At 42.2% G+C, this 26,263-nt stretch overlaps 1 protein-coding gene across 1 annotated transcript in view; it reads right to left on the bottom strand.

Annotated features, from left to right (window-relative positions):
• Positions 1-26,263, bottom strand: part of RAD51B (RAD51 paralog B) — a 619,930-nt gene that overhangs the window by 143,864 nt on the left and 449,803 nt on the right. The window contains exon 8 of the mRNA XM_043472367.1: positions 21,199-21,295. Within this exon, the coding sequence (XP_043328302.1) occupies positions 21,199-21,295 (97 nt within the window). The remainder of the gene's footprint in view (positions 1-21,198; positions 21,296-26,263) is intronic.

Here is a 26,263-nt window from a genome sequence, read left to right as displayed (position 1 = left end):
CAAAGGAGGCAGATGGGAAACCACCCCCCCGCCACCCCATGCGGTACAGTTTCCAGAGTATTAGAATTCACCAGGTATAAGCAATCCAAGTAATCAGCTGCTTGGAACCGAAAAAGTGTTTGGAATAAGAAATCAGCAAAGACCACAAAACTCATAGTATTCCCTTTCCTCTAAACTTTGAAAGTTACAGCCATGTGGTGGTTGAAGCACAGTGCTAGCAATCTTGGAACCATCCCAGGTTCTGACTCCTCAAGACACCCCAAGCAAGGGCTTTTTCCATGGTTGGATAAACAAAGGTGTTTTGTGCAGATAGCCGAAATGGTCTCAATTCTCTTCCAAGCTTACTACTTATACCCAGGCCATTTTGTTGACAACGGCTTCTCCCTCTATTACTTTCCTAATATTTTTCAGTACTATCTCAATTGCTTTTAGCAATATTTTATCTTGCGCAGATTCTTCAGAAAGAAAGGCAATGATAGCATCAGGTGACTCAAACAAAACAAGACAGTGGAAAAGGAGAAACAGTAAAAGCTTGCTAATAATGCTTAAGGATATGCTTAAGGATAATTGTGTAAAAATTTGCATAATGATAATTATGTAAAATCCATAAACTGTGGAAAGGAACTGCTAACAAGACATTCTAGTTTAATTGGGTTTTGAGAACTGTTTTTCTAGAGTTGGGCTTTTTCTCCCCTGACAGTCCAGGTGCCTTGGTTCAGGGAAAAGAGGGATGTATCTGTTGCCTCAGCCAGCAGACAACGGGTTGAAGACTGAAGGACCTACATAATCTGTGTGGAGACCCACGGGGCAGAGACGGAGCAAGAGAGCCTTCTCCCGCTGGACCTTCGTCCTCAACACGTTTTAAACTGAAGACAGGAGGGAAGCAGAACGATGGATTGGTTCTATCTTCTGCTTTAAATTCACAGGGATACAAAGCAACTGGGAGGCTCCTGGGAACTATTCTTTGCTCCTCCCAGTTCTTTAGGTAGCATCCATGCAGACAGAGTGAATCAATCTTCATAATCAGAAACAGTTGCTCTGTTTACAATTTACCCTTGGGAACAGGGCCTTTCACCAGCACATTTTGTTTTAAACATCACATTCCTCCTCCATGATGCTGCTACTCTATAGGAATACTGGTCTTTGTGGATGTAAGGCACTTAGTAACTCCCACCAGTGGACAAAATAGTATTTATTTGATTTGAAATAAAGACCTGAACTAACAGACCTGAGTTTTGTTGGGTTGATTTGCTGCACTAAATTACATTCAGGGCCAATATCCAGTTCCCTTCTTTTCATCCCTCCCTGCCTCCAGATGACATCAACATCTATGAGTTCTGTTGAATCTTCTATATAGCACTATAGCATTTTAAGTATGGTAATGGGCAGAGGGGAGATGATCTTGAGCTGTGATAGCTCCAGGATTGCATTAGAACAGGATATCTTTCAAAAAGAGAATGCAAGTCCTTTGAAAAGAGAATGCAAGCTCTTCATAAGAGCAAGAATTCAGGATGTCCTAGGTCACTGCTGGTGGCATTGTCATTTATCACTGGCTACAGGACACAGTGACCAGATTTCCTGGAAGTAAAAAAAAAAAAAAAAAAGACATTTTTCCTGAATTTTCTCTTGACGTCAACCATTATCTATTTGTAATAGATGAGTGGGGAAAAGGCATACACATATGTTAGACACTGCCCCCCCCCCAACTTTAAAATAGTCATTGCCCTTTTTGCTGCTTCCAAATAAACCCATTTTGCTGGCAAAAAAATAAAAGAAAATAATCACTGCTTGCTTCTCAAATGGCCTACTCATTAAGTCTCATTTTTCTATTTTGCCATTACTTTCTCTTCAGAAAAAACTGCCTATGGGTAGTCTGTTAAAATTGATTTTGTTGTATTTCTTTCTTGAACAGGGCTCCTTGCTATTCCTCCAACATGCAAAGCATAACACTGCCTCAGGGCCTTTGCATACGCCATGCCCTCTGCCTGGCTCATTCTTTCCCTAGATGGCCCCATGGCTTACCTCCAGGTCTTTCCTCCAATATCACCTTCTCCATGAATCCTCCTCTAACTACCCTAGTAAATCACCACCTTGCCACACAGGGTTCATTTAACTTTTAACACGCTCCCAGAGTTGAATATTAAAACAAAACAATAGCAAGTAGTGTGCATACTATGATTGCAATCCTTTACTCAATCACTACCGCAAGTAAAATGCCAGCAGTGAGGGTTACTCACTGGTCCCATTTAAGAGCTCTGACACCGAACATCGCCCCAAGGATGATGTTCATCACCCTCATATGCTCCTCCATTGTAATGGCGCCATCTTTCCTGATTTGGATCCAAGTCCACTTCTCCTAGATTACTTGCTGGGCTGCGATGAACAAAGTTGACACGGCAACAGCAGTCTACTCTGGTCACTCACAGAAACTTTCTGGGGAGACTGAGTTTCATCTATACTGAGATGAGGTATACAGGATTGGAAAAATGGGAAATAAAGAGTTAAAAGGCAAGGGAAGAAAGGCTACTCTCTGAAGAGGTTCATCTCCAAAGTATCGCCTGATGAGAGACCGAGCTCCCTGCTGAGAGGACAACGTGACTGAAAACATCTCCACAGGGGAGGCTGTGCCATGACTGCAGTGCCCTGGGAAAGCCTCTGAGAGAGGAAGTGACGTGGCTCACAGTGGAATTAAATAGAAAAAGGCAGAGGACAGGGTGGAACCTGGTTCAAACAAGCAAGGATGCTCTCCACTCTGTGGACTTTATTTTTGCGACTTAAATAGGAAGGAAGTCCAAAAGGGAGGGTATATATGTCTATGTAAGGCTGATTCACTTTGCTGTACAGTAGAAACTAACATAGCATTATAAAGCAACTATACTCCAATAAAAATTATTTTAAAAACAAACAAAACCAAAAAAACTAGCTTTCCTTTAGAGAAAAAGGTGATTTGCTCTTTCAACAGACTGTTCTCTTCCCTCTCACGTTCAGCCTGACTGGTCCCACCTCAGCTCTCAGACCTACAACAGCCTAAACAACAGCGTGGCCTTCTCCCAAGTAATGTTGTGATCGTATCTGTCATGCAGTTTTTCAGGCTTTGTGGCTTCATAAAAAGCACAAACACAGAGGATGAAAAAAGTAGAACGTTTAAAAATTCATAGAGTGATAAAAGGAAATCAGGTCTGGGTGCCTGAGGGGGAAATAGCCAACAAAGTTTTGATGTGATCCTTTCCATCCTAGAGTGAACAGGGTATCTGATCTTACTGCTACTCAATGGAAGATTCCAGAGGAGGATGGATTTTATGCAGGAGTGATGTGGATATCCTCATAAGATTTTACTGACTCAAAATTAATTTACGTATATGGTACTGAATTATAGAAAACAGGAATATAAATGAAAGACTGTCCATGCCTGACAATGACTCCAAACTAACATAAAATATAGCAGAATCAAATAACACCTTACAAAACATCTTACATATTCATCAAATTAGGTTTCCCTATGATAGCCAGTCCAGTTGATTGACATACATCTTCCTGATAAGTCTAAAAATATCCCTTACATAATACTATCACATTCTATTGAAATTCTCTAAGCATCACAGATAGAATAACCATTTACCATAATCATCCATTACTCTTGGTCAGAGGAACTAACTCGGCTAGCGTCCAATACCAGTGGTTCTGTGTCCAGTCCCTTACCACAGCTCCAGCAGAGATCCTGACCCTGCCATTAGCTGGAAAGTTTTATAGCAAACAACACTGCACTGAAAGATGTTTCTTTAGCAGGATTTAATAAAAGTGATTACTATCTTTATTAATATTGTTGTTGTTGTTAGGAAAGTACTGTGGAATGTTCCAAGGGCAGACCAAGAACTTCACGCCCCTCACACGAGTGGCCTAGAGCAGCAAATCTCCAAGCACCTTTATCCACCCTCTGATTTTCATCTCCAAACATAATAAAAGTTAAATCTAGCAGGAACCATTTGGCTTTATGATCTTGGAAGATGCACTGTTGCTTAATGTCCAGCTGTATTCATCTTCTGCCCTTGCCTCTCTACTTCTCTGTGATTCTCCTTTATGGAAAAATAAATGTTCTTTACCCTTGGGCCTGCCATTCTCTGCTCCAGAGGCTCGAGTCGTGATGCTGGTGATGAGTGGTGCCCTCTCTGTGGCTCATTTCACTGCCAGGACCAGTGCCAATGACTTGGCTTCTACTTTAATAACTGGAAAGTGGGCAGCAGACACCACATTTGATGAGGCTGCCCTGTCTCCAAAGCCTCCCCATTTAGGCAGATGAAATAGAGCTGCCTTTCTTGGTGGAGAATGTGAACTATCTTATGCCCTCTTGGTTAATGAAGGGTCTTGCTGTAAGAATAGCTTTCCCAGTCCATTAGCCAGACAATTCACTAAATAACCTGTTAACGTTCCTATGAACTCAATGTGGAACACCAATCTTCAAGTGGCACAGGAACATCATAAAATAGAGTGATGTGGCATCAAAGATATGTGCATAGGCCTTGCCGTGAAGTAAGTGGTGTCGGGATATAACAGTGAGGGCTTTTCCGCTCTGTTTTATAAGCACCTTCCCTTTCAATAATGTCTATGAGCTGAGATCAATGGCAGCTTTTCCAATAGAAAGTGCATTTGGTTTCAATTCACTTTCATAACAACAGAGACTAACCCTTAGCAAGATGGAGAACATTAAGCTCCATTGTTCAGGCTGAGGATGACTTACTTGGGTGGCAGGAAGCAGATCAGCCTTTTCTCTGGAGAAGAAAATGCCTGTGGGTAGCAAACCTCATTCTCAAACAGCCCCCCCCCCCCCGCCACTTTTTTTCCTTTATGACAGTGAAAGGAAATCAAAGAATCATCTCCAATCACAGAACAGGAAGGGACCTCAAAAAAAATCATCATCTGACTCAGCTTCCCCTAGAAGGTTTTTTTTCTTAAATAATGATACAATGCCTTGGAAGGCAAAGTATTTTATAAATTATTTTAGTAAGCTCCCTCGTGGAGCCTTTTATTATCTTAAATAACGAGAAAATGATTGAGAGTCTTTAGGCTATGGCAGCTTTTAAGATTTTAGATGTTGGTGAGTGGAGAAGGTAGAAATAGGATCCAAGCTGTGTTCTTCTGGCAAAAGAAAATACCTGTGCCCCTGCTTCACATCTCAAATAACCAGAAACTCACTCTCCAAGATTATAATTATTCAGAAACACCCTGCCAGGTACATTCTCTTTTCTCTGACAGACAGAAAGAAGGGCACATTGGATAGGCTAATACAAGGGAAGAATTCTGATGTACAACATGTCTTCATGAAGGTTCCTTCAAGGGAAAAAAAAAAGAAAAAACCCACCCAAATGGTGGAATTATGTAATTCTACCCTTGTGTTATTTAGAAAATGGCAGGGGGAAAAATACCATCCACTGTCTGTTCCTCGAGCACCTCCAATCAAGGGCTCTAGCCATTTAAAAACATGTTTCCTGGCTTCAGACTGGCTATAAATAAATTTAATAAGCATGAAAAAAAAATCACTGCATCATTTACATTTCTCTCTCAACTCCAGCTGACAAAAATCCAGTCCAGATGTTTGTTTTGCAAGAACAACAGCAAGAGGGTGAACTTCAGTCTTGAGCATGAGAGTCCCAGAAGAAGAGGATGTGTGTGTTTGAAGAGAAAGGGGCGGCCAGGTAGGCAGGGAGGGTGTGGACAAACCTGGTTGATACTGATTTCACAGAAACATGGTAATGAATTTATTTCGTGTGTAAGAAATCCAGTTTATTAGCCTTTCCCCTGTCTCATCACCCCTTTCAAAGCCACAGGGGCTTGGCTGGCGAAGCCTGAAATGGATGTTTCATAACCTTTGCTTTTAAATTAAACAAATGACCTCAGATTTTGGAGCGGTTGTTGACTCAGGGGAAAGTATGCCATTAAACGTGTGCCAGAAACAGATTTAATTGGTACAAGTCCCAAAAAGTGTTCGAAAGAGCACAGGCTTCCCGCATATAGATTTCAGGGGAATTACTCAAAGGCCGCACAGCTTTGTCAGAATTGGAGATGTGAAACAAGGCAGCTGAAAGACTCCGTATCAAAAGGGTAAATTCAATTCAAGAGATATTAATCTGATTACCTAAGCCAGGCCGTGAATCGGATATGCTCCATTGTGCACCCATGTTCAACCTGGACGGCTAGAGGAGCCAATGGCTTCCTTTTCCCTGACATATAATTAAGTTTTAAGAGACGATCGAGTTACAGATACAACGTTTAAAGAAATATTTCATTCAGGAGTGGCATTTACAGTGCTTGCCTGTTGCAAGAGACATTGTTCACTGTACTTCCTTGAGCCACGCCAGAGAGTGTGGGGATCAGGGCCTAGGGGCTTGGTGTTTGCATTTCAGGCTACAATAAACGCTCTCTGTGCACCTGCCTGGAGGAAAAACCAGTCCAGCCGCCTCCGAGACAAAAGGGCCCTGTATTAAGTGCTGAAAACCCAGACGTGAACTGACCCTGGCAAATTCCAGCTAGAAAAAAAAATCAATATTTTTGTCCAGTCCAAGAGAAGCTGTCACGTAGGTTTCTGGATTTCCTTTCTCATCTCACAGAGTCTGAACAACAGTGACCTGTCAACAGAAGTCACCTCCTTTCTCATGAGTCTCCTTGCCTTTCTAGATTCCTTTCCTGATGGGGAAATCCATCACCTGGCACACCATAATATGTCCTCCAGTGATCAACACACACTCTCTTGCTCTCTCGCCACCAGACTCTTCCCACTGAAATCTTATTTGGGTCATTAAGGACATGCAAGTACATCCTCCCAAAGAGATATAGCATTACTGACTTGCTTGTTTTTAAAGATTTCCCCAATACACACTTCCCACAAACTCCAGATACACTTAATGGCAAGAATATTTATCAGTAGGGCAGGCAACAGATCAAGGTCAGAGTTCCTCCATGCCTGTCCCGGTTCCCAAAGCCAGTTGGTCAAAGGCCATACTAGGCCACACAAACCAATTTTCGATGACTTCTCCTGGGAGAGCTATTCAGCTCAGGAGAGCTATTCAGCTCAGGCTTGTTCTAATTTGTGTCTGGAATCAATCATGCTAGTCTCAGCTGATCTGTGCATTCTCATGAAGCAAAGAAATTTCTCACAAAATTTGAAACGCAACCAGATGAGGCATGGGCAGCTTTACCCCAGGTCACAGATGAATAAACTAAGAAGGGCAAGGTGATTACCTCAACTTGAGACTGTAGGTTGGTTACAAAACCAGAAAAGGATCCATGAACTGTAACCTCCTACTTCTCTCAGCCAACCCTGAGTAGAGGGTACGATGAACTAAGTTGTGATTTTGATAACTTTAAAACTACCTGGTAAGGCATTGGCTACAGACCGTTTCTGAACATTTTTGGTGATGAAGAGCTTAACTTTAAGGGGTTAACAACTTTCTCAAAGTCACCCCAACAGGTTCTCCAAAATCTCCCTCAAGAGGGAGGGAAAACCAGATGATTGACACAGGGAAGCCAGGCTCGCTAACAGGACCATTCCAGCTGGATGAGCGTCATTGTTTGTGTCTGGAGAGCACACAGGAATCAAGTGCAGTTTGCCTGATTCGGGGCTCATTAAACAGTTGGCCCAGAAAAACAGCCACCCACCACAGGTGCTAAGCTCCCCTGGCCAGCCTGGCAAGCTCTCAGAAAGTGTGGGACTGATTTACTGCCTGCCACTTTGTGAGTGGGTCTAAGCCCATGATGGAGATTGGCTATTGGCTGATATCCAGGGACCTACCTATACTGTGATTCAGGGAAGATTGATCAGGGAGTCCATCTTTATGCCCTGATATCTCAAGATGGTGGCCCAAGCCACCACAAGATTATGCCACAAGATCATGATGGTTTCGCCTTTCCTTGAGTGTTTCTGACATAAAAGATGTGTCTCCCTCAACCTGGTAATTCACTAGCTGCTGGGCTGTAGTGTGACTTTAGCTGTTTCATGTGTGTGGGCCTCATATTCCGGCCTTTCCTTATATTCTTATCTTTTCCTGTCCTATCTACGGTAGTACAACACATACAGCCAGTTTCGATGTAAGGTTAGCTCATTACAGTAGGTAGGAATTCTAGGGTTCCGACCAGATAAAGCTGCCAAAAAATTAGAACTAGCCTTTATGTTCTAGAGGGCAGAGACCAAGCCTGATGCTGTTCTTTTTAACCCTTGAACCTCCAGGAAGCATTTCTTATTATACATGTTCTGTTTTGAATGAATGAAAAGTTGACTAGACCAAAGCTCAATTTTGAGAAGTTAAGTGACTTGCTCGACATAACACAGAGGCTTTGTGGTAGGGCTGACCCTTGAACACAAGTCTCCTAATTCCAAATGTGGTGCTTTATCTACTGTTAAAACACACTGTTTCTCTAACGTCCATTTGCAGGGAGGTTTCAGGGGGCAGACAATCTGTCACCGCTCCCTTCCATGCCAGCCATAATGGATGGCCCACAGGTCTCCCATGGAACCCTGCCTCTTGTCCCATTACTCGGGCTTTTCTCTTGTCCAAGGTCACCTTCCCCTTCTCTTCCTCCTCTTGGTAACAGCTACTGATCCTTCACAATCCAGCTCAAGTGTCTTCTTGTGAAGAACCTTCAGATAGCACTCCCACCCCCAAATTGGGACTCCCATGTGCTTCCCCAGGAAAACTCTGATCCAAGAACCACCACAGCACACTTTGTATACATGTGCATCATGATTCCCCAACAACCTGACTGTGAGCTTTCCAAAGAGCTGGGCCTTAGCTTCTGTCTCTGTATCCCTAAGCTGTCTGTCTAGCTCAGGACCCAGTAGAGAGTCCTGGTAAACACCCTTACTGTAAATCAGACTAAACCACTTCGCTCACAACTCTTGTGTGAATATGGGAGATTCCTTTTTCCAAAGCAGAACTGTTGGGCCCCTTTCCTCTCTGACATTTTCCCTATGCTGCCTACTGTTATTCATTAATACAGTCAGTGCAGGCACATAGTTCAAGCTGACTGTACTTGGTAGGAATTTTAGAGCATTCATGATATCTCAGCGATCACAGTGGCAGTCTCATGCTTCTTTCAGGTGAGTACTGGTCTAAAACTTTAAATCATTCTTTGATTGTCCCTCTTGTAGCTGTAGGTGTCTCATTCATTCATCAAGTATTTATAGAGTAACTATAAAGACCACGCACCCTTCCTGGTTCTGGAGATTCAGTAGTGAACGAAAGAGATAAGAAGACTTCTCCTTAGGGAGCTTACATTCTAATGACCCTATGACAGGGTTCTTTTGCTGATTTACCTTAATTTGGGGCTATCATGTCAAAGGGCAAGCTATTTTCCTTAGTTCTAGTTGGGTCTCTGAAGGAGTAAGGAGGTTCTTCCTGGCTGGAAGAGCCTGACTTTGGGCTCTGCCAGCTACTTATTCACTGATGTTGGTTTCATGGGTTCTACCTTTAGAGATTTCAATCATCTATTCTATCTCTGGTCTACATCTCTCTTAGAGGCATGTCCCCCTCGTCACGCAACACAGAAGCAATTTATTTTAGTGCTTTTCCAGCCTCATTTATCTACACATTTTACAATGTTATGTTATTTTCAGGTGTACAGCAAAGTGATTCAGTTACATATACATATATATCTGTTTTTTCAGATTCTTTTCCTTTATAGGTTATTACAAAATACTGAGTATAGATCCCTATGTTATACCGTAAGGCCTTGCTGGCTATATATTTTATACATAGTTGTATGGTCATGTTAAATCACAAATCCCTAATTTATCCCTCCTCCCTTACATTACATTTAAAAGCAAAAAAGTTTGTCTCCTTACTGCTTCACTCACTAGGGTGTCATCCATCCTCTATAGCTGAAAGGAATACTCCTGAGAAACTTAGATTCTCTGAGCCGCTTTTATGGGCCTATTAGATAGAAAGATAGTGGAGAAAAATAAACATCAGAACCTAAAAAGGCTTCCATGTCTTCTATTAAAACATAAGAAACCCTCTCCAACACACACACACACACATTTAATTTCATCCTTCAGACCCTCTCTTAAAGGAAGAAGTAATTTTGCTCCAGCATATTGTAAATGATGGAGAGGATGTAACTGACAAATATAGAATACTCCCTGCACACATTTCAGTCCGCCAGCTGCCATCTTGACTTCTCTGCCTTGTCTTGTCTTAAGTAGGGGTAAATGATGGCTGGCCACAGGCTAAACAGTCTGTGCTAATGTACCTGGCGTATGTCCCTGAAGAGGAAATGACTTATACACAGGTAAGCTTAGGCCTCATATCTCCTCAGATAATAACTGTTTAGAGGAGGTAGTGAATTCTAAATAAACAGAAGAGATGTCTATTTACCCTGAAGAGGTAGTCTAGGGCTGACAGTGGGCATAAAGAAAATTAGATAAAAAAGGAGCCAGATCTGGAATTAGAAATAAAATGTTTTCGAATGTTTAAAAAGAAAAAGTATGTTGGCTTTTACACATCAACTAGCAATAGGGAAATAATACTAAAACTCTGATCTAAAAGAAGATGATTTTGAGAATGAATATGACTGAAGGCCATTGACAAAGGTACACAGACTTCCGTGTTTACAAGCAAACTTAATAAAAATATTGGCTCAGTTGGACAAAGTTGTTGAACTACATGCTGTGGTTGGGGACTCCATAGGTACTTCCTTCTAAAGGAATCTGCCCTTCACACATAACCCCTTATAAGAGGAAAATGCCCCTTATCCATGGACCCAGCAGAAAGGATGGGTGTACTGGTTGAGTTCTTTACCATATGATTTTTTGGCCATGGCTGATAGCCCAGCCACAGAATTAACAGGCGTGAAAAGGTAAATTGGGCTTATCAACTCATCTGGTCCAAGGTCAGTGCCATGGAAAGATGAGACAGATAGGAGAAAAATGAAGACAGTGTCCCAAGTTTCAACCTTTCCAATTTCCAAGAAATCTGACTGTACTTTGCTTTCTATTTGCACATAGCCATGAGAATGCCAACACATCCTTACAGAAGAACTTAGTGGATGAAAATTTAAGTCCTAAAGCCAGACTCTCTGAGTCGGAATCCTGGCTCTGCCAGCAATGGTGTCACTTTTCGAGGAGTCAGTTCCTCCATCTAGAAAATGGATAATGATTACCATCTGCCTCAGAGGGTTGTTGTCAGGTTAAATGTGATCATGGATGTACAATGCCAGGCACACAAAAACATGGTCCATAAATGGTAGTGACAGTTATTAGTAGACCTGAAGCTTTTTTTTAAGCAAACTTGAGTAGCTTTCTGTTTCTTGCTACCAAAAGAGCCCTGAAACACTCTAGTAAATACTGTCTCCCAGACGTGAGGCAAAGCCTGAAGAAAACTCCACTGATGATCCAGTGAAGGCATGTGGTTGCCACTAGTCTGATGATACACCCTCTACATGCCTGTCTCCTCTCTTAGGGTATTGTCTCCTTGACAGCTCAGATAGAGATGCTTTTACCTTGGTATTTCTGTGCCTAACATGGATAAAAGACTCAATGCATAAAGAGTGTTTCTCAAAGTTCCCATCACTTCATGGCAAAGAGATTTTTTTTTTCCCCTGGGCTCCAAAATCACTGCAGACAGTGACTGTAGGCATGAAACTAAAAGACACTTGCTCCTTGGAAAGAAACCTACAAAGCACAGAAATCACTTTGCCGATAAAGGTCCATATAGTCAAAGCTATGGTTTATCCAGTAGTCATGTATGGATGTGAGAGCTGGACCATAAAGAAGGCTGAATGCTGAAGAATTGATGCTTTTGAACTGTGGTGCTAGAGGAGACTCTTGAAAGTCCCTTGGACTGCAAGGAGATAAAACCAGTCAATCCTAAAGGAAAGCAACCTGAATATTCATTGGAAGGACTGATGCTGAAGCTGAATCTCCAATCCTTTGGCCACCTGATGCAAATAGCAGACTCACTGGAAAAGACCCTGATGCTGGGAAAGATAGAAGGCGGGAAGAGAAGGGGACGATAGAGGATGAAATGGTTGAATAGCATCACAGACTCAATGGATATGAGTTTGAGCAAACTCTAGGAGATAGTGAAGGGCCAGGAAGCTTGGGGAGCTGCAGTCCATGGGGTCATGAAGAGCCAGACATGACTGAGCGGCTGAAAAACAACAACAACAACAACAACAAAGTGAGGTTCCTGCTGCTGCTAAGTCGGTTCAGTCGTGTCCGACTCTGTGTGACCCCATAGACGGCAGCCCACCAGGCTCCCCCGTCCCTGGGATTCTCAAGTCAAGAACACTGGAGTGGGTTGCCATTTCTTTCTCCAATGGATGAAAGTGAAAAGTGAAAGTGAAGTCACTCAGTCGTGTCCGACTCCTAGCGACCCCATGGACTGCAGCCCACCAGGCTCCCCTGTCCCGGGGATTCTCCAGGCAAGAGTCCTGGAGTGGGTGCCATTGCCTTCTCCATGAGTGAGGTTCTTAGAACAGCAGTATTAACAACTCCTGAAAATTTGCTAGAATTACAATTTCTCTGGCCCCTCCCAAGACTGGCTGAAACTCTGAGAGTGGGAGCTCAGTGGTGTGTGTATTAATAACCCTTTCAGCATGATTTTAACGCACACTAAAGTTTGAGACCCACTGGAATAAGGGTTCTGTTGGGGAAACACCGCTTCTTATCCTTGACTGAAGAACAGTCCTATTCTATCCGGGGATCATCCACCTTTGATCTCATGGCTAGGGAAGGGATACACAAGAAACTACCAAAGAGGATGGAGAAACATTCCCCACCAGTCAAATAAGTCTCATCAATCATATTGATCAAGGAAATGACATGTTGCCAATGGATCATCCTCTCATTCTTCTCACAGAGGCCTCAGGAAACTCCCCATCATGGCATGCCAGATGTCCATGATCTGCACTGTCTCATCCCTTGCCTTCTTCTATGTGCCCCCTGCACTCCCAGTCATAAGGGATGATTCTTATCTTCTTCAGATGACCATGCTCTTGCCATCATAGCTTTGGTAATGATCTGTCCTCTATCTAGAAACATCATTCTTTCATCTCTGTAACCTTACACTAAGTACAGCTCCTGAAGCATAATGGGTGTCCCATTTCCCTAAATATTTGATGAGTTCATTGTTTCCTTACTTCCAATCTCCCCATCCCTAAGCCATCTAACACATCTCATCTAGAGAATCCACAGAGTACATATTATGATCATTTTGTCATAAAACCTTAATTCAGTCTGGCATTTGAAGTCTGGCCCCAATCTACTTCCAAATTCATTGCACATGACCTCCTATGTTTACCCTAAAACCCCAGGCAAATGCCCCCTTCCCAACATATGCTACATTTCCCTACAACAGAGATCCTGTATTTACTGAGTACCCTCCAGGAGCTAGGGGATACAGGAGTGATCAAGACAAAGTCCCTGCCCTTGAGAATATTATACAAAAGCAAGAAGGCAGCCCATAAACCCATAAACAAATAAACTTATAAGGTCAGGTAGTGATAAGGGCAATGAAGAAAATAAAGCAGGCTTAGGGGATTAGAGAAGGTTGGGATGGGGGTAGTGGTTTCATCTAAGACAGAGATGCAGGAAGACCTCTCTGGGAAGATGACAGTTGAGTGAGACTGAAGGTAGTGAGGCAACAGGCAAAGTGAAGGTCTGGACCAGTGCCCCAGTCAATGGGAACAGCAAGTGCAAAAGGCCGGAGACAGAAAGCCCAGAGTCTAAGGAACAAGGAAGTGGGCTACACAGCTAGAACAGGTTTGGAGAAGGGCAGACTGGTAGAAAAAAGGGCAGACAAGGCCTATTTTGAACTTAATGCCTTAGTTCTCAGTTTTTCTTGATCTTTTCTGTGCCTCTTGAAATCCTATCCATCCTTCGAGGCCTGTCTCTTCCACCTTCTTCCCTGGACCCTTCAGCTCTCCCTCTACTGAGAGAGATGTTCCTTTCTTCCTAAATCCTGGAGACTTTCTTTCATACCCTACTTGTCTAAAGCACTGCACACATTCTACCCAAATACTGTTCTTTAGAATGACTCTCAAACTGCACCATAAATATCTTGAGGACAGGGACCATATCTTGCTCATTTCTGGATTGTAACATGAATATAGTAAATACAGTGCATAAAGTAAGGGCTCCACACTCATGAAATCATAAGGTTGGAAGGCACTGAAAGGTCTCCTCACCTAGCCAAAAAGGTGTTTTTTAAAAAATTTTTGGAGGGACCAAGGCTCTAAAACTATGCTAATATATGCAGGAATGCAGCTAATGCCCAGGAAAAGTCAGTCTGACTGAATGAAATACTGTTTAATCCAACTGGTATTTATCGACTAGCTTATCAGAAAAAGGAAGAAAAGCAAAGCCATCAGAGAGATTCAAACCTAGGGCACAGCTGAGCTGGACTGTCTATTCTAGGGCCAGACCACCTCACCAGACCTTGTTACAATCCTTCCCAAATGCTATAAACACCACCAATGCATTCTAAGTGTTTTTCATGCCACATAACAACACAAACTAAGTTATCCCCCCGGCATCACTCCTAGAAACCAACCATACTTTTCTTAAGATTGCTGACCTAGACACATTTCATCTTTGGTATAGAACTCTTTTCAGTGATGGTAAAGGAGGATCTCTTCTCAGAGAATCCTTCTAATCCGTAGCCCTCCGGGATCACACCTCCTCTTGACATCCCATTCTCTGGGTCTTTGGCTCCTCTATGTCTGTAGTTGAAGCAATTGGCAAAACTGGCTTTGGTGTTCTTGTCCCTTCTGCCTTCATGACACTGAAGGAACATGTGTAGATCTGGGAAATGAGCCCATAAATCCTAAATAGTGAAGAGGTCTGAGGGTGAGGGGAAAAGACTTTCACAACATTTAACACTGCTCTCCCATGAACCACCTCAAAGACTTCTTCCCTAAGAAAACTTTCAGCTCTCACCTCACTTGATCTTAACATACCTCCTGCCTCAAACACGTCTCTCTGGCAAACTTTCTAGCAAAGCAGAGCTCCTGATCAAGAAGTGCTTCCTGGGGGTTGACTTCACTGTTCCTTTCTCCATTTGATCCCTCAGCTATGGTTGTATTGACCCCGGCCTCGCTGCTGAAAATCCTCAACAAGTTCCTCTCCCTTGTGAGACCGACAGCTTTTCAGATGTTTGTAGGCTGTACCCAGTCCCCTCTCAACTCTGGCAGCCCCCACCTCACATAACATTTAGGTTTCCTTTTAGTTAAATACTACAGGGTTTGGGCAGTGTTTCAACCTTCTAAGTTTTCTCTATAAATTAGACCTTTCATAGCACCTGAATCATTACTAGAAGTGGTATATACCCAGCTAAGGACCCTGGATGTTTGACTACTAGGGGAAGCATGGCACAGGTAGGTGTGTGTCCCCTTTTAACCAAAAGCATGTGAAGTTGTGTGTGTTGATCCACGTCTGTGGCTTCGGAATAAAAAATGGAAAGGTCACTAGGACACATACATTTTTGCCCCAAACTTTCTCCTAAGAGGCATAAGTGTGCAAACCTAGGATCTCAGGAGAGGAGCTCTGACTTTGGTTCTGGCACCTTCACCTCTCACTTGCTGTGGGGCCTTTGGGCAACACCCTTCTCGCCTTCATGCTTCACTTGCTTGGGACAGATCAAATGATTCATCACATTGAGACATTTTAAAATACTATGGAAATGCTAATGTTCACATGTTGATCATCCTTGTTAATATTAACCTTGCAGTCACATGGTGACACTTCATATTTTCAAAGTGCTAATTATAACCAACCTGCACCATGACCCTGAGAGGTGGATTTTTAAAGCTGCTTCAACCCACACTCATTTTGCCCAGGGTCCTATCTAAATGAACAATGAGTTTGGGGTTGGACTGTGCAGAGCCTTGGAGCCAAAGCGTGGACAGAGTCCTGCTAACTTGACCAATCCACCCCAAAGTTTGTGGTTAATGGATTACAAATTTGGGTAATGCTGGACAATAAATTACTACTATAATAATAAAGCTGAAAGTACACACAATTTAAGCAGAAACACCAGTGTTTTTTATCGGAAATGAAAGAAACCATTGATCATAGCAACTGTCTGAGATTAGCAGGGAGCCACATTTTCAAACATCCTGCAGTAAATCCAGAGCAGATCCAGCTGGAAAGCAAGAGTGGAAATAAAACTTGAAAATTCATACCATGCTTTGAAGTCTGCCTCTTTCACAACCACGAGTCCCTGATTTGTCCCAACCACTCCGAGCTGTTCTCGCGTGTTGAATTTATTTTAAAAGAGACACAAGACACACACTTGCATATAATCTATCAAATGGACTCCAGCTTTTTGCAGGATGGTTTGTTAGGGAATATGAATCCCAAAATTCTTTCTCTTGCACATGAAATCAGCCATCAATTCAATTGGAATAGAAAGGCTTCCAATACTAAAACTAGAAATCATTCTTAGTCCTAGTAAATAATACTTTTTCTCTTATGTTCTTTCCTTGACCCAGCCAGATACTTTAAATTTTTAGTTTTTAAGGCCATTATCTACCAAAACTATTATTACAGATAAGAGGATATTAACATGCCACCCTAGGTTCCTGAAATGGACATGTCACCACACTGGAGTGAATGCTATCCCAAAACATTAACAAAGGAAGGAAAGCCAATGATCTGAGTTGAAGAGAGCTTCAGTCTTACACAGGGTCCACAGTCACCATACATGAATCTCCCCTACCAACTCTGCCTGGATAGACAGGGACTCAGGAAGCCCTTCTGCTCAAATTCCAGGTAACTTCAGAATAGGACACGGATGGCATCTTAGGCCAGCTGGACTGTTACAGCCTTTCTTCACTGATCACTAGAGGCAAAAGGGATGTTCTCTGTGACTGAAATCCCATCATCCTTAGCACCTTCAATGACCTCTAGGAAGAAACATTAAGGGCATCTAAGAAATATATCCTTGGCCACAGAACAGTCACAATAACCTAGTGAGTAACCAGACACTGAACTTCGTAATAACCTACACGCTTGAGTTTCCATCAGCAGAAAAAAATACCGAAGAAGAAAATACTTTGACTCACAGTGCCTGGTCAAGAACAATGTAGATCATAAAGTCAAAAATCCTGATTTCTGCCCTTGGGTTCACAATATAACTTTGGTCAGGTTGCATAAGCGTTGACCAGTCCATTTACCCACTTGAAGGAAAGAACATTTGTGAAAGGCAGGCTGAAAACTGACAAGCACATGTACACACGTGAGGAGTTATTTTAACTAAATAGGGAAAATTCACTTTGCCCTCTAATGCCTTCTCAGTGCACACAGCTTATGAGCAGAAGCAATGTCGGGAGAGTTCTCTGGGGGTCACTTCTCCCTTCGTTGGCTCCCCCTGCCTGGGAGCTGGATAATTTACCTGGGGAATGAGTCCTCGAAGGGAATCAGACCATGGACCCTAGCAGTGAATGTGGGTCTACATAATCTAAGCATAAATTTAATAAGGAGAAAAAAAAAAAAAAAACCCAGCAACACAAAAACAAAGAACTCTCAACTTCACAAACACTGGGAGGGCAACAGCTGGTCAGCCGAGATGAAAGGAGCGTGAGAGAACACCTCCCATCTCCTGCCTTCTCCTCCCCCATCGAGGTCCCTGCAGCCAGCCAGGGCTCCCTTTTACAGCCCCGTGCAGACGACCTTGTTCCAGCTAAGATAGGAGCTCTTTTGATCTCAGCAGGGTGAAGCTCTGGGCCTGCAGCTGGCAGATATTAATAGTACAGGATCCGCTGGTGTGGAAGAGATCTCTCAGTTGGGCCAGGTCACTCAAACTCCCGGCTCTGCGTCAGAGCAGAAGGGACTTCATCTCCGCACATCAGCCCCTGCTGGGTACTTCTCTCGGGTCAACTCAGATCATTTTCTCACTGGCTGCTCTAGGCTGCTTGTTCTCACCCTACAACTGTTTTCAAGGGAGTGCTGTTTGAAGCTGTACCCTCTGCTCCGCAGCTGAAATCCATTACAGGACAGGGTAAACCCTGGACTCAGCCCATGACAGCGTACTCCTCACTCTCACCGGCTTGCACACTTCTTCTGTACACGTTTGCGTGGTAGAGAGGCAGCAAGAGCAAGGGACAGACAAACCCAGAAATGTTTACAGGGAAAGTTACAGCAGGACAGGAGGGCAGGAGGCTGTTAGAGGTATGCCGATGTATCAGTGCCGAGATTTCCAAAGATCCGCCCCATTATGCTTAATCTAGGACGACAAGGTCACTCTTCCCACCCTGTAAATCAGAATTTTAAAACCCCGTCAATGAGTGAAAGCGCCTGACCTTCAGACCCACATCGCAATCTAATAATGTTAAAACTAGAAAAGACTTCAGCCATCTCATATTCATCCAATCTGTCATTGAACAGAAAAAAAAACTGAGGCCCAAAGTGATTAAAAGAGCTGCTCAAGCTCACGGAGCTAATAGCACAAGGGCAAAGCCAATACAAATGAATGCTTACAACACCAACAAAGCAATTTATACATTTTAATCACAGCAACATTAGTAACCACTGTGATATAGTTGAATAGGTATAAATATTCTAAGAAATTTATTATCTTTTGCATTCACTGGTAAAGAACTTCAGAAAAAAAAAAAAATTCCATAGACTCTTTGTCTGCTTCGCGATGCCAGGAAAAGACCAAAAACATCAATTGCTTCCATTCTCCCTTGGGTTTCACATTAAGAAAAAGTTGCCTAAGAAAGAGCTGGTAACTGCCCCTTGCCTTGAATATGACTTTACCATTTTCTTAAAGCGGTGACACTGGAGCCCCAAAGCAATTTCCTTTGTATCTGTTTTGCTCCTCCTCTTTGCTTAAGATAAACCAGGAAGCCAGGACAAAAAGAAGTACTCTTGCTTACAGGTTTTCAAATGAGGAAACAAGATATTGTCCTGTAGTCTCCTCCTAGGAACTGAATAAATGTGTGTCTGTGTGTAATTATTATAACAACAATTTTTAATCACATTCATAGGTGATTCCCATGGTTAACCAGTTACAAAGCATTCACTATGGTATTGGTTCAGCATTTATTTACTGCTTCCTCTGTGCCTAGATGGTTTTCCCAGGTCGTACAATGGTAAAGAAAACACCTGCCAATGCAGGAGACACAAGAGATGCGGGATCAATCCCTGGGTCGGGAAGATCCCGTGGAGAAGGAAATGGCAACCCACTCTAGTATTCTTGCCTGGAAAATTCCATGGACAGAGGGGCCTAGTGGGCTTCAGTCCATGGGTTCACAAAGAGTTGGACACGATTGAGCGCACACACACGCATGCGCGTGCGCATGCACACACACACACACACATACACACACACACGCTGTGGCTAAAACCTTGCTGGTCACTCAGCAAAGATTTTTATCCACAGCATGGATAAAAAAAGAATCCAAGAAAGCCTGTGTCCTTAAAATATCTGCCAATTCGGTAGGGACACCATGAAAAGTTAAATTATTTTTAAAGATCTTTTAAAAATCTCTCTTGCTGACCAGGTAGAAGGACCACAGAGGAGGAAGACAGAGTGAGACCAAGGCAGCCTGGGACAGGAAAGGAGGTTTTGTGGAAGAGGTGGTCTTTAAATAAACCTCGAGGGAGCGGGAGGATTTGGGAGGAAAAGAAGATGTAGAGGTGAAAAGGGGGATGCTGTTCTAGAAGGGCAAGCTGTCTGTGCAGAGCACAGAGGCAGGGGTCGGGAGCGCAGGCAGAAGGGCGCGCACTCGCTGGAGGAGCTTTCCGGAGGCTGAATAGGAAGGAAAGGACAGACCACCAAGAATTAAGAAGCATCAACTTAACCTAGGATATTTTTTTTTGGGAAACTGATCCACATGAAAGGAAAGAAAAAAACCTGATTTTTGGTATGTGTTCATTTCCATGGTGTAAATACTTCCACCCTGGTTGATTGCAAGCTAACAAGCCACAAATTCCTGAATATTTTAAAATCAGCTTGTTGATTTTTGCCCATTCTCAGGAAATGGGCTAAAATAATTTCAAGATTCATGAGTAGGAGAGTGATACAATAAAAGGAAGCCAGAAATGGGGAAGTGGGTGTATGTGGTAGAGGCTGGAATTGGGAAGGCCATTATGGAATTTATTCAAATAATCCAATTGTGAGTTTTTAGTAAGTCAGTGTATTGCTCACAATATAACTCATAAGAGGGGAAAGATATGTTTGGAAAGAAGAATCAAGTAGACTTGATGATGAAAGGAGTATATGGAGGGAAGGATGATAGGTGATTCAGCTCTTTAGCCCAGGTGATGGGAGAATGAAAGGCATCACTGAGTGTGGAAATAGGGTATACAGAACATTTTATGCTTTTTAGAAGTAATTCATTTTCACCCTGAAAAACACCACTAAGAAGCAGGGACCATAAACCAAGGCCAATCCATGGAAAACCACCTGGGCAGTTAGGAGCCCTAGAAGTCCCATATATTCCACCATGAATAATTCTCAGAAAATGGAAAGTGCAGAGGGGCCTGGAACAGCTATGTTCACCCACCCAGGCCCACAGCCTTCTACTCTAAAAGAAATCAGACTGCAACTAGCAGAACTCAGAAATGTCAAGTAAGAACTTTCAATAAAACTAGAAACCACCCACTGGCTCTGTGGTGTAATTCCCCTAGCTACGTAAACCAGAGCCAGTCTGACCTTTGCTAGCATGGGAGGGTGGAGAAAATTTGCAGATTTACCTACATGGAGAGTTTTTCTTAATCTTTCTGTAAAGCTGTTTGGGAATGCCACATCTCTAGTACATGATACTAGTGTATACATTTAGATAGCCCCAAAGTACCCAGTTTAAAAACAGGTTACATTGCTGTAAAGCCAACATTGGAGCATCAGTCTCAAAAACAAAGTCATTTAGCAGTTTACCAGCTCTTGTACTAAGGACCCAAAAGAAACTACAGAGGAGCGACAGGCCTTAGGCAGTGGTGAAGATGGCTGTGAAGATGCTTCACTCAAGTGAAAAAGGAAGTTCACTTGTAGAGACAGAACAAGCTAGAGACAGAATAAGAGATTCTACAAATACAAGGAAACAGATGTCAGGAAAGGTGGCCAAGACTCCATCGCCAGGCTCCGGCTTGGTTTACTGGCCAGCACCTATTAGTTGTGTGTCTCAGTTTTCAACGGGAGGCAGAGAAGTAGTGGCGGGGCTGTATGTCAGCGTCAAGTTTCAGCCCCTCTAGGACAGATCCCTTACCTTCAGACAGGGACAAATCATCAGCTGGAGACACCAGGTCTGCCTGAGAAGCTAGGGCTCTGCTCAGATGGGTTGTAATCTGATTCGTCAAGATAACCTGTGAACAGACAAGGAGAAGGTGGAGGGAAAGGAGAAAAGAGAAGACCAAATAAATTATTAGAGCTATCAAAAGACAGACTGTGGTTTAGGGGAAGACGGCTAAGTACACAGGTAGGAAAACCCCAGCTCTGACTTTCATCAATTTTATCTTGAGGCCAGAATATCTGGCAAAGTCTCCAGGTCATTCAAATCACAGAAAACCCAGGAAACAGACTGACTTTTTTTCAGCTTAAACCATTTATCAATTCTTTCTAAATGCTGAGCAAATTGGGACAGAGAGGTATTGTCATATCAGCTGAATAATATTAACACAAGGCCAACTAGAGAATGAAAATGCACATGGACACATTTTATCATTTTTAAGATTATATCTGCAACATACAATATCACAGTGCTGAAGAGAAGCAATGATTTAACCTCTGAACGCCTGGGGCTTCTTCCCTTGTTAACACGAAAATCAGAATTTTCTTTCCAAATTTGTGAAATTGGAATAAAACTCATCTCTAAAGGACTAGCACTCTTCTTCTTTTAAACAAGTTGAATTTTAATAAAAGAATTTCGAAGTCTCACTACATACTTAAAATGCCAATGAATAGAACCCGACCTATACAAAATAAAGTTCATAACATTTAAAATTCCCAGAAAGATCTCTAAAATTACTTAATTCACATGGTTTATTTCCACACAGTGTTTTAATATGTGATTCTATCAAGAAATTATTCTTTTCCTTAAAAATCCTCACTTATAAAATTTACCCTATTGTTTATAAAGCTAAAGAACAAAACACAGATCCTTTCTTGGAAAACTGCAGCACAACTAATGCCACGATCAGTTCCCCAGATTTGGGTGTTCCCATCATGGACACATTGGTGAACCATTTTGTTCCCTCAGAGGAAATGTAACTTCTGAAAAACTAGGCATTTGGTGCCTGGAATATGCATCTGGCCAGACTGTCTTGGTCTGTCCCAAGGGTCAGCTATGGTTTTGTTGCCATCCTGATTGGAGTAGAAATGGAAATTGTCTCCATTCTTAATTGTCCAGCTTTTCAGCTGCACCTCTGTTGCTGTCTCTTGAATGGACCAATGACACGTTATAAATCCTGTGCCAATGGCAGCTTAATTGGGGGCGGAGAGGGCAGCAGGATGGCAGGGTCAGGCAAAGAAATTAAGTACTCTGTTAGCAAAGACGGCCTGACCAAGGTCCTTGTGTGTCAACAAGGCTCGTGTTGAGTCCCTAGTTTCTCTGCAGTGATGATCTGCAGATATCTGCCAGATATTGTACCTGCCATAATATGTATAAAACATAATAATTATAACACGTAATAGTGTATCTGCCAGATATTGCAGAATTCCACTGAGTGCTTGCTAATCTTTTCCCTCCTCTTCTTTTGTGTTCCTCATTTTCATCTGGATGGGTAAGAATCACATATGATAAGTCTTTCAATGAAAATATCTGGAAATGGTCAAATAATAGCCTGTTCTCTTATGAAACAATATTCATATTTAGGAGCAAGAGTAAGAAATTATGCTCATTTTCCTCTTTATTTTATAGGGTATGAGCTTTGGAGTTCAATAGAACTGGGTTCAAATTCTGACACTGTGAACCTTGGGAAAGTTACTTAAATCTTCAAACTTCATCTATTCATAGGTAAAATAACACCTATCTTATAGAATCGTTATGAGAATTGAATGAGATAATCAGTAACCAATGCAAGGTGTTAAATACAGTGTCTGGCACATGATAAATATCCAGTAAATGTAAGCCATTGTTGTTGCTACTATTTCCTTCAGAAGGGTGTTATATAGATTAATAAATTATTAATAAAGCATATGCCACATGCTTCAGATATTAGATCTAATAACAACATGAAATCACAATTTTCTACATCAAGATCAGCACCTGATCATTTCTGCCAATCTTAGTCCTTCCTAAGCTTTCTTTAGTTGCAAAGAATTATGTAAAAATCTCAGTAAGAAAAAGATAGTATTATTTAAAGCAAGGCCAGTAACAAACTGATATTGTTCTGAGAGTACTACATAATTTGTCTACTAATGAAGAAAACAATGTATTTGCCTGTCATAGTCTTTTTTAAAAAGTGAAGCTTCTAGAGAACTAAATATGTAAGCTCTATTTTTTAGGGAATTCTTCTAAAAGATGGCTTGGTGAAAATGACTAAAACACTAGTGATACAGTAACAAGAAAAAAAGTTACTGAATACTGACCTTGCAGAGCATGCTACTATGTACCCAGGGGAAAATAAAGAGATGAAGGCTTGGTGTGTCTTCTTGAGAAACTAAGTAAGTTAAAAGTAAAACATTTACTAAGGAATTCAGACCACTTATTCTCAATTGCATTATTTCCCTGGTCCTACAATGGAAACGTGCACTAAGATGATGTTTTTATTATACATAGCTAATAAAAATGATACCTTGCCAAGCCTAAAAGCAAACTACAGATGTGCCTCCAAAGATACCCACCCCCACCGCCACTTCCAATGACAGAGTAGACAGAGAAGAAAACATTTTCACTTTCCAATGGCAAAAGAACAAGCGCTTCCATGGTTTTGATAATAATCCACTCCCTTTTTACTATGAGTCTGAAAGCCAAACTGCTGAAGGGATATACAGCAACCAAGCTCAGGAGGGTGTTCGTTCTGAATTGCTGTGATTTGCTAAGCCTGTGATCAGCAAAATGATAGAATGGAAACCTTTCCAAACAGCATCAATTACAAATAATCATGACTTGGGCGGAAGCCTATAGATGTGTTGTCCTCTGAGGCAATCTGGAGTCATGAAAACGACACTCCTAAAATAACTTATCAGATACTACTACATGTTATGAACAGAGTCTTCACACTATCTACTTTCAGAAAATGAGTTCTGATACTGACACTTCAGAGGGGCTTTCCTGCTGCTTTGCTCCGCTGAAAAGATGAAGCCTTCTCACACTTGGTATTGAATTTGCAAGAGTGTTGTGTACATGATGAGGTTGAGGATTTGGAGTCAGACAGATCTGAGTTCAGATACTGGATTCCACCACTTACTGTGTGATGATGGGCAAGTGTCACAACTTCTCTGGGTATAATCCTTAATTCACAGAGTTCTGAAGATTAAACTGAATAACGCATGTAAAGTCCTGAGGATAGTGACTGGCCAACGGGAAATGCTTAAACGTTAACTCCCATCATTGTCTTTAGTTATCTTTTGCTGACTTTATACCTGGCTTGTTTAGATAGAAAACCTATGCCTGATTCCCTTTTGTACAACATATAGTACACTGATGACAAAGAACAAATATTGGCTGGTGATATGTTAAAAAAGCAATAAAAATTTAAATGAAAGTACATGCTATTTTTGCCATTTCTCTAAAAATATGACTTGTTGAAAACATCTAACATTCCCTCTTCCTGCTACTACCATCAATTTCAAATCCAAAGGCTAGAGTGAGATTCTTGAACTAAGGAGAAATTTTGTTATTAGGTTTTTTGTTTGTTTGTTTGTTTTTTTATGGTTGTGATTACATCTTTACATCTGAAGCCAGGAGGAAATGGAATTCAGCTTAAAGTCTACTCTTCAGGCCAGAGAAGATGATCTACTTACTGGGAGAAATAGGCAGCCCTATATAATGTATAAGGTAACTACTAAATAAACTCCATTCATTGTTAAATAAGGAGAGATCAATTTCTCCCAAGACTTCCTTGCAATGACAGCTGGTTATAGGATGTTTCAGGTATACATGAAAGGAAATGACTTCTCAAATCATGTCATGTACACCTGGAGTCTCATTTTTAGTGCTCCCCTCCCCAGGCAAAATAAACAGTTTCATAAGTTTGCCCTTGGGTTCTAAGTTTCTCTTGCATCACCCAACTTCTCTAAATACATCCTATTCAACCCTTATGTGTACTGAAGTTGAACAGCTAAGCTCAGTTCAAGGGAACAATGAAGCTCTCTAAGGAAGAAGTTTCAGAGTACAGATTTATAAATAACCTAATAGCCCCGGCCTTCATAGAGAGTAGGACTTCTCTCATAAGCTAGAGAGGAGATATAAAAACATGAACCATTTAAAGACAAGAAGAACTGATATGGCAGACAGGTGGGAATGAATTGGGTGGGTCACTTTTGTCAGAAGGCAGAAGGTCCTGGGGAAGAAAATCCAGCCAACAGACAAACAAACGAAAACATAACTCCCTTCCAGTAAGTAGCAAAAAGGTAGCTTATGAAAGGAAATACCTAGAGATAGGCAGGTAGGACTTCCCAATTGGCTCAGTGGTAAAGAATCCATGGCAGGAGATATAGGTTTGATTTCTGGGTTGAGAAAATCCTTTGGAGAAGGAAATGGCAACCCACTTCAGTATTCTTGCCTGAAAAATCCCATGGACAGAGGAGCCTGGTGGGCTACAGTCTATGGGGTTGCAAAGAGTTGGACATGACCGAGAGACTAAACAACAACAAAGCAGGTAGGCGTAGGATGAGCTGGTCAGAAGAACCATCAGCCCCCAGGGCCAGGGAACCGGTGAGTCCACTGACCAACTGAGCCTGACCCTCCACCAGGCTCTGTGTCCAGTGTGGACCGTCTGCCTTCAGCGGGCACACCTTTCTTCGGCTACACTCGGACAAGACTAATCTAGGCTACAGCCACACCCCACTCATGCCTCCCGCTCCTGGACCAGAATAAATCCTGCCTTATGGGGCCTCTGTATGTGACTAGTTTGTATGTGCCTGACCTGATCCACCCTACACTGAAGTGTGAAAGAATTATCTTTGTGGGGACCTTCATGATAGTCCAGCCCACTGAGTACTGGAAAATGATGGAGAGAAGAAAGAGTGGGCCAGTGCCGGAGAAATCAGAGTGGGAAATTGTCAGGCCTAAAAGTCCAGCCTTTGATAAAGAGGCTCTTTTTATTTGACTCTTGGGAGGCAACAAAGAGGGACTGAGTGGTCAACCAGGAGTAGAATAAGTTGGAATG

Source organism: Cervus canadensis, chromosome 6, assembly GCF_019320065.1.
Source record: "Cervus canadensis isolate Bull #8, Minnesota chromosome 6, ASM1932006v1, whole genome shotgun sequence".
NCBI classification, from domain to species: Eukaryota; Metazoa; Chordata; class Mammalia; order Artiodactyla; family Cervidae; genus Cervus; species Cervus canadensis.
This window is presented reverse-complemented; position numbering and strand designations above follow the sequence as displayed.